The 21,277-nt window shown below is 39.2% G+C and overlaps 2 protein-coding genes across 3 annotated transcripts in view; one reads left to right on the plus strand and one right to left on the minus strand.

The window, feature by feature from the left end:
• LOC126483742 (pre-mRNA-splicing factor syf1 homolog) overlaps positions 1-21,277 on the minus strand; it is a 553,324-nt gene that overhangs the window by 253,246 nt on the left and 278,801 nt on the right. The gene's annotated exons all lie outside the window — the stretch shown is intronic.
• Positions 1-21,277, plus strand: part of LOC126483743 (F-box/WD repeat-containing protein 5) — an 80,453-nt gene that overhangs the window by 34,645 nt on the left and 24,531 nt on the right. For both annotated transcript variants that reach the window (XM_050106883.1, XM_050106882.1), the window contains exons 3-4: positions 1,689-1,846; positions 17,950-18,127. In XM_050106883.1, the coding sequence (XP_049962840.1) occupies positions 1,689-1,846; positions 17,950-18,127 (336 nt within the window). The remainder of the gene's footprint in view (positions 1-1,688; positions 1,847-17,949; positions 18,128-21,277) is intronic.

Genomic DNA, 21,277 nt, shown 5'->3' on the forward strand with positions numbered 1-21,277 from the left:
ATGATCTGCACTAATTGTGCTGTTATATTATGTTCATTATTAATTTTTTGTGACACAGGAGTTATTAGTTTTTGATCTACCCGTATACAAAAGTGCAGATAAGGAACTGACATGTAACTGTGAACCAATAATCCTCTTCCTTTTGTTAAATGGAGGTAAGCGAGTGACCCATAATTATAGACTCATTTCCCTCATCCATATTGTAAAATTATTTTGAGAAATTGGTGTGTAACAAAGTATCGCATGCCTTCCTGTCTTCTTTTAAAAGCTTTTGTAAAGGCTTCTTTACTCAGAAAGCAATATATGATCTCAAATATTCAATTCAACAACAGATAAACAATAAAAAGTAACCGTTTTGCATTTTCTGTGATTTTTGCCAATGCCTTGGATATTGTGGTTATCAAATTGTACTAAGGAAGCAGTCTTATGACCTTAAAGGCATTCTTCCTGTGTGAGTTGCCTCACATCTTAACAATAAAAAACTGTGGCTCAAAAAAGGAAAGCTACTGTATAATTAAAACTTCATTTTCAGTTGAGAAACATTAAATACAGCACCTCAAAAGGTTCAGTAACTTGTCTGCTCCTGTTCTTGAATTACATTAATGACTTACTGTGAGCTGCTTTGCGGGAAACTTTCTTAACACATAATCTTAAAGACTCATATGACTACAGGAACTAGAATTAGATCAATAGACACACGTTAGATGAAAATCCATGTGTGAAGCTTCTAAACTGAATTTACACTAGCACATGAATAAATTAACACAAATTATCTGTTCTTCTTGCTTTGTGAATAGAAATCCCTCATTTTGTTGAATTGCAGGTGGGATTGCTAATATACGTTGCATACTTTCACTCCATGCTGTACTAAGTCATTATTTCTGTTGTAATGGAGGAAAAACCAAAAGAACTATTTAGTCTACAGAAGCATGTGACTAATAATTAAACATCTTGCAGAAGGCTGTTCAGGGACCTACCAATCCCAATACCTACACGCCAGTACATTTACTCCACAACCACATTACTAAAAATAAAATAATTTTTGTCTGTCACAGTATTAGGTTCAGAGTAGTTGTATATTGTGATGCACAAATCTGTAACAGGTTGCTAGTAGACAGATATCAAGTAGAAAATTTGAAATTATCATATGTACAAAAATAAAGTAAAATAGTGCCTTATTAGACACTTCTATAATTTATCAAAATATTTGGACTCAGAACTGTGAGTTGATTTTACACAAATGATCATGTCGAACACATGAGAGAACTGAGGCCTTCCTCTTTGTCTCTGTCTCCCATCATCCTTACAAGTAGGTTCCACTCAGTATGGTCTGTGAGCAAGCTACCTCTCCTTTACAACCTTATTGAACATATCAGTTTTCCTCCCAGGAAAGAATCTTAGTACCAAAAGCCAGATGTAAGTTTTTCCTTTAAAAATGCCTGTTGGCAGTACTACTGTACAATAATGTACTCATTGAGAGAGGGAGGGCTTCTGGCAACAAAATTAAAATAATAAAAAAGAAATTGTGAAATCATTGTTACTGACATTTAATGGAGATAACTGAAAAACAGGTTGTGAATCACCTTGATTACACACACACACACACACACACACACACACACACACACACAGAGAAAAAGTAATATGCTATTGAGATGTTTTAATTATACCAATCTTACATTAAACAGGAAAATCATCATGGTTGTCGGAGTACAAACGTCTTGCATATCATACACCTTTAATTCAGACAGAAGTTCTGACAGAACATTCAAATCAAGTTCTTCACGTAAGCTTCTCTCATGATGGGTCTTTGTTTGCAACTTGTTCAAAAGATGGATATGTTCTGGTAAGTACTTATCTTTCATTCACTTACTAGTAAAGTATGTAGTGCAGAAAACATTTCAGTTTTATCAGCGTAGTGCTTACTTTGAACACATAGAGGTTCTTATAGGATGCTTGTTTAAAGTGCTTTTTGTGGAACACATTTAAGATGTTTTCTGTCTCTTTCATTGTTGTTTTTCCATTGCCCTGTATGTAACTATTATGTGCCCCCTTAACTGAGAGGTCAGCATGGCTGACTGCCATCTGAAGGACCTGGTTCGATTCCCAGTATTGTCAGAGATTTTTCCTTGATGGGAGGACTGGCACAGTGAGCTTTCAGCCTCATGAGGCTATTTGGAGAGCTACATGACCGATTAGTTGGGGTGACAAACTCAAGAAACATGACAATGACTGGGAGAGCAGTGTCCTGACAACATACCCTTGACACCATATCCAGTGATGCCATTGGCAAAGGAAGACACTATGGTTAGTGGGGCCTGACTTGCCTGTTTAGGACCAGAATACAGAACTTTATGTACCTTACCCTTTTACTTAATTATTGTTTTACGTGCTATGATGAAATAAGTTAATTCAAAAACCATTTTATTTCAAATTTACTGCTTAACATTTGGAGGAATGTCCTTTTCCTTAATGCCAGGACTAGAAATCTGCAATATATTACAAAGGCTGTGGTCTAAAGACTAAGTAAGCGAAATATATGAAACAATGTTTACAATCTCCTCCTGTCGTTTTTCTATGGAATCCAAGGAGCTAAGAATGTTATTTCAGCATGAAGATGTAAAAAAAAAAAATTGTCGACCCTGTAAATGTGCTCTACTTAACACCTGCCCCCCAGTCCCACCACTTATTTCTTTTCCACTCCTCTTCTAATTCTAGTGGAAACGATGTAGTGCATACTGTTTTAATTATGAATTTAACGCAACATTATTTGCAAGATTGAGTTGATGGAGAAATTTTGTTCTTGAATTAATAATATATGAACCACTACAGTACATATCATTTTTATTTATTGTATATTATGTAAGGGAACTGAAGTGCAGATGTATTTTGGCATCAATTCTGGATCAAATGTTTTTCACTTCGACAGCTGGCGTTGCTCCCACACCAGCACCCAATTAGCATTCTGGCAGGTGACTCAGTGTGTCTATTCATATCCACCAGCAACTATTTGTACCCAGCCAGGATTCCCCGGGTTGGCAGAGCTAATGCGCTGTCAATGAGGAGTGCCAGTGAATATTTGAAACTGCTGATTTTGAAGATAGCCACTTAAGTGACTGAATCAGTGACTATTACCACCATACAGAGGTGATCATCTCCAGCAAACCATACCATAAGTCATTAGCAAAATTACACAAGGAAGAAATCAAAACTGTATGGTGGAAAGACACTAATTCTTTTTATTTATTTATTTGTTTATTTTTTATTTCAGCTCAGTCTGTTGGGAGAACCTAGAACCGAACAGTAGGAGAAATAACAGCATTCGAACGGTCCACAAAAGATGTCAGAAGGTCTTTTTCAATAGATTACTCATGCTAATAATTAATTTGATTTTTCTGTAGCTTATTGGAATCAGCAATACAAACTTCAAAAATATGGATAAAATCCTATTTAAAGTTAGTCTATCAGTTTTCACAGAAATCTTGTATTCCTGCATAGTTTAGTTTCCTGGAGACAGTCACATACAGTCATTGTCTTTCATGCTGAACTGTTACTAAATAATGCCCCATCTTTAGCATCAACATGAAAATACTCCTAGACACTAGAAACCAGTCTGAAATGGCATCAGCGGCAATTTTATTCTGCTTGCAAATCAAACTCTTGAACTGTCCAACAATAATTAAATGACAAAGCTGTGGGTATAATCCTTTAGAGTCAGTAATTATGAATTACTTTAATGAAGATGCCTCATATCTGAATCAAATTTTCTTCTTAAAATTTGGTCAGTCTTGACATAAAATATTGCCACCAGCCGGCCAAGTCACAAACTAAATCAGTTATTAACTGAAGATGGTCATAAACTTGGTTGCCCCTCAGAACAAACTACACTGTATGTTGTGGAAGTTACTTTTCTGGTGACATATTTGCTTGTCATCTAGTGTGAACACAAGTCCAGATTAAGAGCTCACTCCTTCCCTTTTTTACTTTGTTTTGGTTTTTCAATCATTTTTTGTCTGTATGTTAAAGGTTTCTATCTATTGGAAGTCTAAAGTTAATTCATTTTACTCTCTTACTGGCCAGTAATAGCAAAATCATTCCTGAAAAGCACTTTCGGTTGCCTTGTCTCATGTAGAACACTTTCTGTTTGAGAGTTTTCCGTCAATGAGCAGAGCTGGCCACTGGCTAACTGATTGTGGTGGGTGTAAATAAAATCAAAATAATAAGTGTTGTGATGGTAACGTCCCAACTAAGCTTTTGGATTACTGCTATTATTGTATCAGCAGGCTCTATCCTGCAATAGCAGCTCTTGATGCAGTCATCTCGGTGCTTTTCTTAGATTGTAACAAAAATGCATCTCAGTTACTGGCAAAAAGTGCTATCTGTGATGGACTTACTCTTGCAAACCAGTTCATACTACTCGTACTCCTCTTTGTTCCACTAGATGCATAACATTATCTTCCATGAACTCAAACTCTTTTGCTTCAGAGTTGCATAAAGGCACCATATCATGGCACCAGTAACAATATTGGATAGGAATGCTGAATGAGCCAACAGGCAATGTTCAAGCAAAAACAGAGATATGGCCATTCTCTGATATTTAGGTACATGGTAGCAGCTCATCACATTGCCTATTATTTTTACACTGACATGGATTATCATGGAATAAATGATTTAAATGCTCTTCATCAAAGTCCATAGTTCTTCCTGAATGTAGAGAGTCATTCATGTCAAAGAGATCCATAAAACCATTTTCTGACTCAATTTCACTGTTGACACACAACCCATACACTGCAAAAAGGTTTTGAGGTGCCTTCACCCCTCCATTAAACACTAAAAAAACTATATTCTGCAGATATGGTAATGAAACATTATGCTAGAATGTAAATAATTTAAGAGTAAAGCTAACATTCACGAAATAATTGAGGCATTGGCCATTGACAGGCACATAAACACAACAAATCTTTACAAATTTTCAGACAAATCATTTATTACATTGGAGCAAACATGTGCCTCCCCCCCCCCCTTACACACACACACACACACACACACACACACACACACACACACACACCCCTCTGTATGGCTACAGCCTGAATATACTGTGTCAGGGTGCAACTCTGCATCTTGCCTCATATGGGTGACTGTGCCATGTGGAGTGAGTGAAGAGAGAAAGGAGACAGGGAGTGGGAGAGGGGATTGGGGAAGGGTGCATGGCAGCTTTGTTGTCTGGGAGAAAGAGGTAGCAGGTGCACAGGATAGGAATGAAACATGGGCACTGTCACCAGTGAGTTTAAGCAGTGCATGATGGCAATGACGTAAGTATGGCCTAGAGGAGTGGTTTATGGGGGGGGGGGGGGCATCTGAACAGAAGAAGGGGACACTGCAGGGAATAGGGTGTGGATGTAAGATTAGTGAAGCTAGGATCCTGCAGCAGGATGAAAGTGGGTGTGGGGTGGAGAGATACTAGAGATGGAGTCCAGGAGGATGATATGAACAAAGGCTGTTATTGCAAGGACAACTGTCATCTATGTTGTTCAGAGAAGCTAGTATTTGGGGGAAGGCCCAGATGGCACGGGTTGTGAAGCAACTATTGAAATCAAGTAAGTCATGTTCAGTAGTGTGTCCTGCCTCCAGGTGATCAGTTTTGTTTGTGGCCACTGTATGGCAGTGGTCATTCATCCAGGTTGACAGCTGTTTGGTGGTCATGCCCACATAAAATGCTACACAGAAATTGCAGTACAGCTGCTGTGTGACATGACTAGTTTCACAAGTGGCCCTCCCTCTTATGGAACATAATAAGACTAGAGTAGGATGGGTTGGATGGCTGTATTGAACAGTTTAACAGCCGGATCTTCCTCAGAGATATGACCCATATGGCAAGGGACTGATATTAGGTGTGTGATAGGGATGGACCAAGATATTGCATATGTTGGATAGGCAGAGTAATACCAGTTTAGATGGGGTGGAAAGGATTGTGATTAGTATGATCCTCATTTCTAGAAATTATGATAGAGCTCTAGAAAAGGATATAGTTCAGTTTTTTTCAGTGTAGGATGATGTGGCATGATGAGTAGTAGTTCCTGCTTTACAGCTGGATTTAGGGATTGGTGGTTAAAGTAGGGCTGTGTGAGGATGTGTATTAGGAAATCTGTCTGTAGACTAGGCTTGGAAGATTGTACCTGTCTGAAAAGGCATTAATGAGACCTTCAATACACTGGGCAAGGGAAGTCTTGTCTCTAGAGATTCACTGTCTGTTGGTAGCCAGACTATGTGGAAGTGATTTTTTGGTGTGGAAGGGGTGGCAGCTATCAAAATGCAGTTGATGATTAGTGGGCTTAATATGGATAGGGGTATGAACTGAGCCACCGGAAAGATTGAGTTCAACATCCAGGAAGGTGGCATGTTGGGCTGAGAGGGCTCAGGTGAAGCAAATGGGTGGAAGGTGCTATAGCTGTGAAGGAATGAGGATAAGATGTCTTGACTGTGGGTCCAGAACATAAAAATATCATCAGTGAACCTGAAACGGACAACAGCTATGGTGTTTTGGAAAGCTCAAAAGGTTTACTCTAGATGATACATACGCAGGTTGGCATAGGAAGGTGCTGTATGGGTGTCCATTGCCATGCTGTGGATTTGTGTATATATCTTCCCCTCGAAGGAGTAGTAGTTCTGTGTGAGGATGTTGTTAGTTATGTGTATAAGGAATGAGGTGGTAGGTTCAGAGTCAGACGGATGTTGTGAGGAGTAGCGTTCAACAGCGACAAGGCTATGGGCAAGAGGGATGTTGGTGTATAGTGATGTACTGTCGATAGTGTTGAGTAGGGTTGCAGGTGGTTGAGAGATGGTAAAGGAAGTATTTGTATATTTGATATGGGAGTCTAGGCTACAGACAGTTGGAGATCATGATCTACATAGGTGGATGTATTTGTGATTGGAGTCTAGCATCCACCTACATTGGGGTGTCCAGGATTGGTGGGTTTATGAATTTTGGGAAGCATTTGTAAGGTGGGTGTGCAGGGAGGATTAGTAGCAAAAAAGTGTCTCCACTGTAGGTATCAAAAGCAGGTCTTTTATAAGTCAAACTTGAGTGAATGTAGGTGTGGGCCTTAGATAAGGCTGAAACTTCTGTAAGATTGTGGTCTTCGGTGAAATGGTTGACAAGAGTTTTGGGGTTTGTTTAGGTTGTATGTTTTGTGGAATATTGGGAAAGAGTTCTGGGAGATGGGGTAGATGGAGGTCAGCATGTTCTGGGTGCTTTGAAGGGCTGAAGATGGAGTTCACTGGGGATGGGATAGCTGTTGATGATGGGCAGTGGTGCTCTGAGTAGATAATAGGATGTCAATAAATTCGGTAACCTATGGAGGTGGCGTTTGAGGTGATCTTCCAGTTGTTTTGGTTTGGGGGATACAGTGGAAACGGGATTTGCACATTAACAATATCTTGCAGAGGGAGCAGACGTGGATCAAGAATGCCTGTACCACGGAGATTTCTTTCTCTAGTTTCAGCTTACTTAGGACTAGGGTTTGGTGGAATCTGAAATTTTGAATGTCATTGTCATAGGAGGGGTGGCATCCAGATAGGGGAATTTTTGTGGTTAGCCAATAGGTGGGATTCCATGATTTAGGTAGAATTTAAAGAACAGGATATGGGACTGGGTCTTGGCTAGATATAGGAATACATTTCTGAACTGATACGGGTAGACTGAGCGAGGACCCATTTGGGATGGGATGTCGCTAGGGAGGAGGAGGAGAATGTAAATGTTGTCAGTGAGTGATGGGCAAATTCTCTGAAAATATTGCGTGTAAAACTGAGTGGTATTTGATGAGAAGGAAAAACGAATGAAATTAAGTAAAAATGTGAAATAGACATGGGAAATGGACAAATCAAAGCATTAGATGGCTGTAAAGGGAACTAGCGAGGACAATTTGAATGGTTTGTGAGATAAAAATGGCAGAGGAAATTGTATTGTGGGCCGTTGGACGATTCTGTGAAGTAGGGATATTCGTTCGCATATAAGCAATTATTGTGTGTTGCAAAATAAATGACTGATGTGAAATGATGATGGAGTAATGTATAGAGGAGGGATGGATCAATTTTAAAAGTAAGCTGCAGTAATTTGCTGCTTCGATAATTTTTAACTCTGATATGGCAGTCGGATGCATAGGTGGATAGCATATGCTGCAGTCAAAGCAGTTGCAAGCAGTGCTACAGAGTGCCCCAAGAGTTCCACTTGACAGTGCTAGCCAGGTCTAGTAATGAGAGTGCATACATAACAAAGGTGAGAAGGAACATGTAGGGAAATATGTGGACATACAATAAGAGAGGGAAAAAGCAGATATGAAATATGATTCAGTAATAAAGGACAGATGACATTTTAGGATAGAAGGGAGTCATGTGGCAACATAAATATAATGATGGAAAGTTCTGGTAGAATAAAATAGTTTAGGAGTTGTGGTGACAACTCAGTGAGTAGTAGAGGAATTGAGTAATAGTTCATCAGCGTATGCTGCAATTGTGTGTGTGTGTGTGTGTAGGCATCCATTTGTAATTCTCTTGATCCACCTGCCATTCAACTACTCTATTACTATGATAGTCTAGTAGACAGTTGTAAAGAGTTACTGGTACTTGCAGTCCCTGTAGTCTTGTGAACGCTGTGGGCATTGACTTATTTTCACAGAACCCATATTGGCCACCTGTTGCCCTGTTGTCTGTTACACAGAAGCTGCTCATGGACCTTTGATCAGGCAAATTGGCCTATATGATCTTGGATTGGCCAGGTCATTGTCTTCTAATTTTTTTATGATAACATCCAAGCTGCAAGTACTCTTACCAGTCTTAGGGTGTCACTTATTACCTCAGCTAAAAATTGGTTATCTGTGGTGCTACTGTTTTAAGGGTTTCAGAGTGAATGCCATATGGGCCAGGTGCTGCTTTATCTTTTAATTTTGCTATGGGTAGTGCCATCTCTTCCAATGTGATGGAGCAGGTGACAGTCTCCTGTGTGTATTTTGTCTGTGTTAGAACTCCTAAACTGGTGTGATATGGGTGGTCTGTACTAGATCCTGCACTGCAGATGCAACTAGTGGGTTGCCCCTGCCAGCCTTACAACATTGGACATATTATATACCAGCACAGTGGTTGATCAAAACTTGCTAGTCTCTTTATAAGTTAGCTTCCAGCATACTCCATAGGAACAAGTGGCACCCACATCACCACCATGGCAGTTGGGTCACCACAGGTGGTGCTATTTTTGTGGTTTTACTTTAAATCTCCCAATCACTTACCTGCAGCATGCCAAGCAAGTATCAGTCTGCCAAACCTATACACAAGTGGCCATCCAGCCACTGATCCAGCATTTGTAACTGCAGCATCAACCACAGAGGGTCCACAGTAGTACCACAACGAGCAATCGGCAGTCACTACTGACAGCTTCAAGGGACACTGTGCTCCAGGGACAGTGCATGCTGGTTGAACTTTGACTTTGTGCTTCTGTCAAGCAATTGTCTTCAGAGACAAAAGTCCTACTAGATTAATTCAAGCATTGTTCATCACAGTGAACAAACTAGTAACCTTAGTAACTTTACTTTTCTTGTGGCTCCATATTCTGGAAGATTGGATTGTGTGTGTGTCCACCAGAATTATATGTATCTGCATCCCGTGGCACCTTATACTGGAATCTTCTATTGCTTGTCCATCAGAAATATATGGCTCAGCATCACTATGGCTATTTTATTTTAAATTACTTTCATTACTTTTTGAGTTAGAAATAGTGTTTTGTTATTGAACTACCGGGGAATATTATTGGCTCATCTGTGGTCGCACTACAGTCAATGTTGTGGTGGTTGTTGTGAAGTAACTTTCAAAGCAAAAATTCCACTGTACTTATCCATCCTTGTGTGAAGACTCCATCATTTCACCTAAGTGTGGCTAGCACAAATTTTGTATTACCTTCCCAGTCATCAGTTCATACATGCGCACCATAAGTTGTCGCTCAATTGTGTTTGAACACACTTGCCCCAATAGTCACTCTTTGTCTGCAGTAGCAGTTCCTTGCACTGTCACTTCACCTCTCTAAACTGTTCATCATATTTGTGCCTCTCTAGCAGTTACTGTCCTCTGGTAGTATCTGTATGTAAGTCTTGAATCCTTTTTGAGGTTGCTAAGTTCATTCAAACAGACTATTTCGCTTTTACTCGTATCTCTTACTATTAGGATTGTTTTGTGGCTATTGTAAGATCTCCATTAATAAAATTATCTTATAGTCAATGCTGATTTCAATATGTGAAAGGATGTGTGTTGCTGCAAAGTCCTGTAATTCCTTCAAGTCTGCTTTACTAGATAAAAAGTGCTTGTTGCATTTTCTTCTCGTGTGCATGTGGCAATGATTACGACATTATGTTCGCTGTTTGTAGCCCCATTGTGTACCTCCCATGATAAGATGACACCAATAGATTTTATATTCATTATTGTAATGTTAGTGTTTGATTTTGCTTATGCCCTTGCTAAATGTGTAGGGTTGGCCCTCCCTTTTCCCTTTTAACTATGTATCAGTTATTTGTGTGTATCTTGTCATTAATGTCACATCCTATGGCTGTGTTCACGATGACTGCCATAGTGTTGAATGTGCATTGGTATACCTAGTGATGATGAACTTTTTATGAAGTGGGTGTTGTGCAGTTCTATCCGTTCTACAGTTGAAGTGTGTAAAGAGAATAATGTGTAATTTTGTCAGTTTATGTGTAGTTCTCTGACAAGATCTGTCCATATGGAGAATGGGTAGACAGAACTGCACAACACTCACAACATAAAAAGTTAGTCATCGCTAGATCTATCAACACATATTCAACTGTGTGACACTCATTGTGAACAGATCCATGGGATGTGACATTAATGACGAGATAGACACGAATAACTGATACACAGTTAAAAGGGAAATGGGAGAGCCAACCCTATACATTTTAGCAACAGGGCAGAAGTAAAATCAAATACTAACGTTGTAGTAGTGAATATAAAATCTATTGGTCTCATGTTATCAGGGGAGATACACAATGGGGCTACACACTGTGAACATAATGTCATAATCATAAACATTGCCACACGCATGTGACAAGAAACGTACAAGCACTTTCTTACGTGGTCAGTGCATAGTTGTGATGTCTTCACTACAGTCCACTGCCTGTTGACTAATATGATCACAGCATTTGGATTGGTGCCCCCCCCCCCCCCCCCCTGTGTTCACTGTTGCATTGATTGTGATACCAAACAGCTGTCCGTTCTGTGTGAATGGCTCCTACAACCATATCTCATCCACACACTCTTCCTTCACGACCTTTTCCAGATCCGCTTTCATGGAAATAAACACACAGTGTTTAGTTAGAACAGCTTCATGGATGCTTGTTGAAAACAAAGGGTTTCATACTTATCCTGGTATTGTCAAAAACTACATGGCCATGTGCCCTCTTAAGCTTTCTGTACACTTGGTCCAGGTTGTACCCTTCCAGTCTCTGTGAACACTCTCCCTGTTAGTTCAAGCAGTATGCAGGGATCAGTGGGGAGACTTTCAACCTTTAAGATAGTTTGGTCTGATGTTTGCTAGAAGGAAAGCATGTTGTGCTTCCTTTCAGGTGCATTTTGGATGTTGTGAAATGCTGTATGGTTTGAGAAATATCTCACTGTCCCAGTCTCTCAATGTACATATTCTCTTCTAGGATCCCATAACCACAGAAGTAGTTTTGCTGGATGTTATGAATCTTTCCTTCTGTTTCAGCATTTCATGGTTTTTGATCAACTTATTCTTTCTTTGTGTTTGATAGATGTTTTGTTGGATGTGTTGTGTCATTTGTGGTCACTGCATATCGCTCGATGCATCTGTTTGCGTGTTGCTGTCATTGTCAGGTCATAGCTTACCACGTGAACCTACTCCCTGTCTTTGGAAATGCAGTCACTGTTCTCTTATGGATAGTCATGTCCTGCGTATGATGATGGCATCTGTGTAACCCCCTGAAACAAAGCACACAGCCTTGGAGTATCACCTACTTTTTGTCAGGTCATCTATGTTGTTGTCTTAACATCAGTCTGCCCATAGAAAAATATTTCTGTAGCCTCGCTTCTAGTAGTCTCCAACCAATGGTCCTGTATGACAGAGAGAGGGGGGGAGGGGGGGAGGGGGGGGGGCTTTCAAGTTCTTTAATTCTGCTAAAAAGGCAGGTGCAGATGTGAAAGGGTTGCAATACTTTTGACACTCAATATGGTAAGACTTAATGGTGTGATTAGACTTAGTTGATCAGGATGTACAGCTCACTCAATTGATCACGTGTAGGCCTTGAATGACAGCGTTGTGTGAAGTACAATAGTCAAATTCCTGAATGATAGCAATCTGTACAGTTTGGGCATGGATAGGAATTGCATTGATGTTGGTTCCAAGCAACAGTTACAGTACATGCATACTGCTGAATGCTCGTTGGCTGTTGGAGAATGCATGATATAAGTGTGCAAACAAGCCTAAACTCGACCGCCATTTTTCATGAGTCCAACTACATTAATGTTGTCTCTTGTCTCTTGCAAGCATGCAGCATTTTCTGTGACCCTCTACAGTGCTTGCTAATCATTTGATGCAGAACACATAGTAGATGTAATTTCAGGCCTGATAACAAGATGGGAAACCATTGCATTATGACATCCATTCTAGACATCAAGAATAAACCCAACTCTAATAATTTATATATGTGAGGATAGTATGATGTGAAGAAAATTCATCTACCCTAGACTGTTACTTTGAAGAACTTAACTTCTTTTTGTCAGTGATAGTATTTTCCAACATTTAATGTGGCAGCAACAGGTACATAGTGAAGCTACTCTCCTAACTGGTATGACTCTAGATTCTATGTGACAATATCTGTTAACATTAAGTGATAACACTTAAAGGAATATCAGGGATGAAATGAAAGTAATAGATTTGTCTCAGTTGTGTTGTCTTCAGTTACTTTTCTTTTTTCTGTCCTCCTTCAACAATAATACATTTATAATTGATACGTAAAGAGAGAGATGAGGTTTGCAGCACCCTTGACAGAAAAATGCATATTACAACATAAACTGTATGATTCTGTACCATTATTTTTAAAAACGAACAAAAAGAATACAGTATGTAAATAACAAGGTTGTACAATCTTCGTTGTAAACGTAGCTGTCACAGAAACTAGGTCTAAGACTGCCGTGTATGACGGCAATAAGTTGGCTACCCCTCAAATTACTAATTTTGACAACTTGTGTAACGTGTCAATGTGTAGGTTGTGGCAATTATTGGAGACCTGTTCTCATGTTGTGTTTTCTGCCAAGATGGCCGCCGATTGGGTTGTGGCTTGATATCAGCTTTGTGTTGAGCCTATGTTTTCACATGGTGAGAGTAGTAGTTAAAAGCTGGTGTTCACTCTTACAAGTGCAGGCAGTCACATTTGTTCTGGTGCGTGGTATCTTAAAGAGGTATAAGATGCGAAGGGGGCAGTTCAAGTGATCTCCCTCTGAAATTAGGAAAATAATAAACTTGCTTAGAAGCAAAAACTCACATGGAATCGATGGCATTTCCAGCAAAATACTAAAAGCTTGTTCTCAACAGATAAGTAAAATTCTCAGCCACCTGTGTAATAGCTCTCTGGAACAGGGCATTTTCCCTGATAGACTGAAATATGCTATTGTTATACCTTTGCATAAAAAGGGGATAGATCTGATGTCAACAATTACCGTCCAATCTCCCTTCTAACAGCTTTATCCAAAATTTTTGAGAAAGTAATGTGTTCAAGAGTAGCTTCGCGTATCTGTAAAAATGAAGTACTAACAAAATGTCAGTTTGGTTTCCAGAAAGGTTTTTCAACAGAAAATGCGATATATGCTTTCACCAATCAAATTTTGAATGATCTGGATAACCGAACACCACCCATTGGGATTTTTTGTGATCTCTCAAAGGCTTTTGATTGTGTAAATCATGAAATTCTGCTAGACAAGCTCAAGTATTGTGGCGTGAGTGGGCCAGTGTACAAATGGTTTAATTCGTACCTGACTGGAAGAGTGCAGAAAGTTGAAATAAGCAGTTCTCGTAATATGCAAAGATCAGCACATTCCTCAATCTGGGGAACTATCAAGAATGGGGTTCCACAAGGGTCGGTCTTGAGTCCTTTGTTGTTCTTAATATATATTAATGACTTGCCATTCTATTTTCATGAAGAGGCAAAGTTAGTTCTCTTTGCTGATGATAGAAGTATAGTAATCACACCTGACAAACAAGAATTAACTGATGAAATTGTCAATACTGTCTTTCAGAAAATTACTAAGTGGTTCCTTGTAAACGGACTCACTGAATGCTGATAAGACACAGTACATACAGTTCCGTACAGTAAATGGTATGACGCCATTAATAAATATAGACCTTAATCAGAAGCATATAGCTACGGTAGAATATTCAAAAACTTTAGGTGTGTCCATTGATGAGAGATTAAATTGGAAGAAACACACTGATGATCTGCTGAAATGTTTGAGTTCAGCTACTTATGCAATAAGGGTCATTGCAAATTTTGGTGATAAACATCTTAGTAAATTAGCTTACTACGCCTATTTTCACTCATTGCTTGCATATGGCATCATATTTTGGGGTAATTCATCACTGAGGAATAAAGTATTTATTGCACAAAAGCGTGTAATCAGAATAATAGCTGGAGTCCACCCAAGATCATCCTGCAGACATTTATTTAAGGATCTAGGGATATTCACAGTAGCTTCTCAGTATATGTAATCTCTTATGAAATTTGTTATTAACAACCAAACTCAATTCAAAAGTAATAGCAGTGTGCATAACTACAATACTAGGAGAAAGGATGATCTTCACTATTCAAGATTAAATCTAACTTTGGCACAGAAAGGGGTGAATTATACTGCCACTAAAGTCTTTGGTCACTTACCAAATAGTATCAAAAGTCTGACAGATAACCAACAAGTGTTTAAGAAGAAATTAAAAGAATTTCTGAATGACAACTCCTTCTACTCCATAGAGGAATTTTTAGATACAAATTAAGGAAAAAAAAAATAAAATAAAAAAGTTGTTATATTAACTTAATTATGTTGTTAAATTAACTTAATTATGGCATGTATTTGAAAATTTGACTCATTCCACATCATTACGAAATATCGTATTCATGATCCATGGAACTAGTATTAATCTAATCTAATCTAATCAATGTTTTGAAGTACAGTTGAATACTACTAGTCTGGAAGGATCACCGCCCTGCCATAGTGTTTAGCGTGAGCCAGTTTTCAATGCTTGAACTCCATTGTCGCAAAATGTCATGTTCCTTGATCATGACAGTTTTGAGTCCAAACAAATTTAAGCGGTCTTCTATGAGGATGAACAAGATTGTCACCACAAAAGGAGGCATCAACATGAATTGTGTGGGAGGTGATCTCAATGGTGATATAAAAATTAAGCCAGAGCCATTATCAAAGTATGAACCATTATACACCTTTGAAACGGACGGGCTTCCAGTTACTGCAGGCCAAGAATTCTATCTTGAGGATAACTTATCATGTGATGAAGACAATAATTCAAGTTACATCTACTCAACAGTCAGGTATAGATTCATCACCGTGATGCTAACTTAATTGCAAATGCAACAGTGGTCAGTGTCAATATTGCATTACATGATCCAGATCATTAAGAGTGGTTTGAGAAAATTGGTATCCTGGAACATGGCAGAAAGGCCAACAAATGAAAGGGTAATTGACTGTTGGACTGTTTGGAAGAATAACTACAGAGGTCAATGATCTTTGCTGAGGAAAAAAGCAAGAATAGTTGCAAGAGGATTCAGCCAACAGTCTGAAGTTGACTTTTTGGAAACATTCTTCTCCAATTGCAAGAACTGAATCATTTAGATTACTTATGGCTCTGTCAGTCAGATTTGACTTTCATGTCTCACAGTTGGATGTCACCATTGCATTTCTCAGTGGTGAAATTGTTACAGAAATATTCATGGAACGATTGAACTCACTTTTCAAATTTTTACAAAAGATGAAAGACATGGAGGAAATCATATAGTCAAGAGGGCAAGTGACATGTTCCATACAACGAAATTCACTAATAAAGTGTTTACATTTAGAAAAGCCATTTATGGACTGCTCCAAGTTGGTCAACAGTGATATGCCAATTTGAATGCAACCTTAACATCAACTGGATTGCCACCCACAAGTTCAGATCCATGGGTCTTTGTAGCCAGAGTAGAAAAACATCCAGTCTTTCTACTCATTTATGTAAACAACATTATAATCACTTCAGCAGACACAAAAAGGGCAAAATAAATAAAGGATGAGTTATCAGCCAGCTTTGATGTTAAGTAACTTGATGCGATAAGGTACTGTCTGGGCATAGAAGTAAATCAGTCTGTTGACAAAATTATATTATGTCAAAGTGGCTGTATCCAAAAAGTTTTACACCAAATGGATAACTGCAAGACATTAAGGACTCCATTGGCAACTGCTAGAAAGTTGGATGCAAGAGCTACGAATACAGAAGATGGTACTTACTATCCATTCAGAGAACTGGTTGGGGCATTGAAATACATCACTACCAATACTCGACCTTATTTATGATATGCAGTCAGTAATCTGAGCCAGTACAACAACGGCCATGATTTTATTCACTGGCAAGCATCTAAGCAAATCCTTGGATATCTTAAAAGAAATATAGACAAGAAACTGATCTACATCAAGGATAAAGGAGGAATCTTCTGTTTTGCAGAGACTGACTGGGGAAGTTCCAGTGCTGATAGGAAGTCATATACAGGCTACAGCTTCACCTTATCTGGATCAGCAATCTCAGGATGTTTATGCAAGCAGAAAATTGTTGATATTTCATAAACTGAAGCTGAACACATGAGCCTCAAGGAAGCAGCAAAGAAAATGCTTCATCTGTCAACATTCATGATAAAGCCAGGTACAGGAAAATAATCGAACATCACTTGGTTCAGTGACAGTCAGCTGCAAAGTTAACACACAACCCAGTTTTTTCACTCAAAGATGAAGCATTTTCATATAAAATATCACTTCTTATGTCAAGCTCTTTAAGAGTATCTACTGAAACTGGAATATCACCCAACTGAAGTTATGATGGCAGACGTGCTGATGAAGGCTCTTCCTGCAGAAAAGCACGAGAATGTGTTGAAGGACTTGGACTTCAGTACTAGAACCACAAACTTAAGACTCAGTTCTTAATTTATAACTGCCTGTAAAAATTGAGGGGCATGGTGAGATTCATCATGCAGTGAGTTGGAAATAAAGTTGTTTGATAATTATGTGTCATGCCTGCATTGTCAAACCACATCACAACAAATGGTAACTTCAGATATTTCTCTGATGATGCAGCTATCTGTAATGAAATACTGTCTCAGAAAAGGTGTACAGATATCCAAGTAGATTGTGATAAGATTTTGAAGTAGTGCAAGGAGTAGCAACTTGTTTTAAATGTTCAGAATGTAAAATTGTGGAATTAACAAAATACAGAAAAGTAATGTTGTATGATTACAACATCAGTGAGTCACAATTGGAATTGGTTAACTCATATAAATAATTGGGAGTAATAATTTGGAGGGCTATTAAGTGGAATGCTCATATAGGCCCAGTCGTAGGTAAACCAGGTAGCAAACTGTGTGTCATTGGGAGAACACTGGGAAAATGCAATCAGTCTGCACAGCAGATTGCTTACTAAATAATTGTGTGAGCCATCCTGGAATATTGATAAAGTGTGTGGGACACTTACAGTTTAGTATTAACAGTATGTTGTGCACATCTCCCACACTTGTTTAAATGGTGTATAGTTACAGAAGCAGACTTACTTTTTCCCTGTTTTAATAGTTCTACATATTTTCTACAGATGTTTTTGCTGCAGCATTTTAAGTGTTTTGTTGCTTTTAGGTTTGGACCTCATCTTGCCCTGCCAAAATAAAGTACTACCATGACATGAAATTATTTTGTTGGAAATATACACAATATTCCCAATTTAATGCCTCTGACACACTCCTCTTGGTGTCTGGTGTTCATTTTGGTTCTCCTCATAGCACATCTGGTGAAATTGCTGTTTTCAGCCTTCAAGGTAAGAAATGTTATGTTATTCATTTTAGTGTCTTAAGTATGTAGTATGGCCACAGGAAATCTACAAACCTACCAACACATGCTACTATTATTGGCTAACGTGAATGGTGCTTATCAATTCAGCAATTGTTAAATAAGGAACTGAGTATAAAGTTGATAAATGCACTCCATTTAGTACTGTGAACTTCACTGTGAAAGAGAGCCTTGCAGAATGTGGACTGAGTCACACTACACAGTAACAGAAAAAACAGCTCTCAGAAACACTTGAGGAAGGAATATTAAATACAAGCTGAAAATAAACATCATACAGATTTTATAGGAAAAACGGTTTCACAGAAAAAGGCAGTGGCTTTCCAGTTTGATTCTGATGCAACAAAACACACACACACACACACACACACACACACACACACACACACACACAGAGAGAGAGAGAGAGAGAGAGAGAGAGAGAGAGAGAGAGAGAGAGAGAGAGCTGAACATTGGGAAAATCAAGGATGAAGACAATGTTGATCATGTTTTTCAATGTTAGTGACATCATTCACAAAGAATATGTGCCTCCAGGTAGAACAGTAAATAAAGAACAATAACAGGAATTGTTGAAATATTTGGTAGTTCACATCCAGTGAATTTGCCTAGGCCTCTGCTGTCCCCCCATGCTCTGCCTCCCCCCTCCCAATGCCACTGCACAACATCCCAGCTCATTGTCAGGGTAATGACTTGCAAGCATCAGTGTTGCATGTGTAATTTAAAACTCTACCAGCATGCAGATTGTTCCATAAAATTTCAGGCAAACTGCCAGATGCCTGCAACTTACTGCCATAATATTTTGGTGCAGAGTCTTCTGGCTATCTGTAGGTGCATATTGATCAAAATGCACTGAGCTTATGTATTTAAGATCCCACTGGCACATGCATTTTGTATCCAGTTGGCAATGCACATGCGTCGCATGAGGCATGCACTGCTTAAACAGATGCACTTTAGCTGCAAGTGTGTGCTCTGCACCACCAAACTGATTGCATTGTATGTTAAAAATACCATGATTCCAGCTGTGCAGCATACAAAATTATTCTGTGGCAGGATTGACTGCAGAATTTAACTGAAAGCCACTGCCTCGATTAACTCATAGTTGTATTTCCACTGACTCATTGTTGGTGAACTCCAAAAGATCGATGTATGGGACACAGTTTTTGTTTCATTGTATTTTATCAAATGACCAGTCAAAATACAAAGTTCAGCAGCAGTGGACTTATTGGCTTGGAGGAGGCAAATATGCTGCTGGTGTTTTACAATGCAATCGGGCATAGTGAGCTTCAAGTGCCGTATGTAATATTTGCCGCATTCACACTTAATTCTGTAAACAACTGCCTTGTGCAACCCTGAGTCATCTTTAACAGATCCCAATAGCTTCAAGATTTTGGAAGGAAAACGAAATATTGCTTTAATTTTGTGTCCTCTTAATATTCTACCTATTTTCACTGAAACATTTGCAATATGTACGCAGTAGATACACAGCAGTTTTGAAGGCCCCATCCTCTTCCTTGTTCTGTCATTTGTATGTCTGTCTTGCTGTCTGTATTTATCAGAATGGTATGAGCTCAGTGGCTTAAGATTTTTAGAATGCCTATCATTTATGTCAGATGTTAGCGAGTAGTAGCTTGTAAGTGTCTGCGTGTATCACCAAAAGACTTTAGTTGAGGTGAGTGCTCAATCCTCAAAATCTTTAAAAAAAAATTGACCACCAGAGGAGACAAAGGACACAATGGTGACACCACCAGATTGTTGAAACACTGATTATTAAATAAAAAGTACATTGGAGGGAGGGGGGAGGGGGGGGGGGGGGTTGGGGCGTGTGAACAATGCTGTAATGTCAGTCCCAAATGTAGTGCCAACGAGATGCAGTGAGTCCACTAGAGGCACATTTGTAAAAAGCAAAACATCATCAGAGCTGACCAAGTCATTGCTTTTCAGCTTAAGTGATTGATGTCTGCTAATAAAATTGCTAGAACTGTTTGTGATGGGCACATTTGTGTACAATGGGTTTGAGTAAAGTCATTATGTCATAGGTGGCCACTCCAATATTGCTCATTAAAGGATATTAAGGCATCATGCCTTCTTTGCGGATATTGAGCTTTCCGTACAGCCTAGTTCGAACTGAACTATTTGACCTCAGGCTCTTAATGACCTTCTGTGGTAGAGAAGTGTTAGATAGAAGTTCTGCTCCCATCACTTGGTTAATAGGACGATTATTGCTCTTATGATATGGTGAGCCACTCAATAAAAACACATTGATGTTATTACTATAATCCTTCTGTGGCAAAAGCACAGTAGCGTTACCTTCATCCAACCCGAGTACGTCACCTTGTAAATCAGGAGAGGGTGACCCGCCCTTAGGCTAGATGTTGCTCTTCAGTTGTATGCCTCTCGTCAACACATGGCAAGACTTCTGACAAATTTCCTCTGCTAAAATGGAATGCCGTGTGGCTAGGGCCTCCCGTCGGTTAGACCGTTCGCCAGGTGCAAGTCTTTCGAGTTGACGCCACTTCGGCGACTTGCATGTCGATGGGGATGAAATGATGATGGTAAGGATAACACAACACCCAGTCCCTAAGCAGAGAAAATCTCCGATCCAGCCAGGAATCGAACCTGGGCCACTAGGTATGACATTCTGTCACGCAGACCACTCAGCTACCAGGGGTGGACATTTCCTCTTGCTGCAACTTTCAAGGCAGCACACAGCCTGTCTGGTGGGACTGACAAGTCCACTAGTGTCAGTAAAACAGATGTAGGAGCAAAATTAAAACCTCTTGCCAACAAGGATGCAGTCTTGTCATCTATAGATTTCCCCATCAAGTTGATAATATGTTGTCGAACAGGAACTTCTTGTGGCATCTGTATCCAAATTCAGCCAGTCTCTGCAGTCTGCCTTGTTATAGCCTTGTTGTGAATCCAGTTCACTTTGGCCCACATCACAGCATCCGGCCTATCCCAAGACGACAACTTCTAAATGCAGATGCCACTGTCCAGTAGAAATGATGGACATTCTAAAGATCATTATGCACTGAACCCATACAGTCTCAGATGCCGATAAAGTGCAAAAGGACCTGGCAGATTTGCAAACTGTGTTTCTGAACAATGGATATTCATCTCA

Source organism: Schistocerca serialis, chromosome 6 (genome assembly GCF_023864345.2).
Source record: "Schistocerca serialis cubense isolate TAMUIC-IGC-003099 chromosome 6, iqSchSeri2.2, whole genome shotgun sequence".
In the NCBI taxonomy this organism is placed as follows: Eukaryota; Metazoa; Arthropoda; class Insecta; order Orthoptera; family Acrididae; genus Schistocerca; species Schistocerca serialis.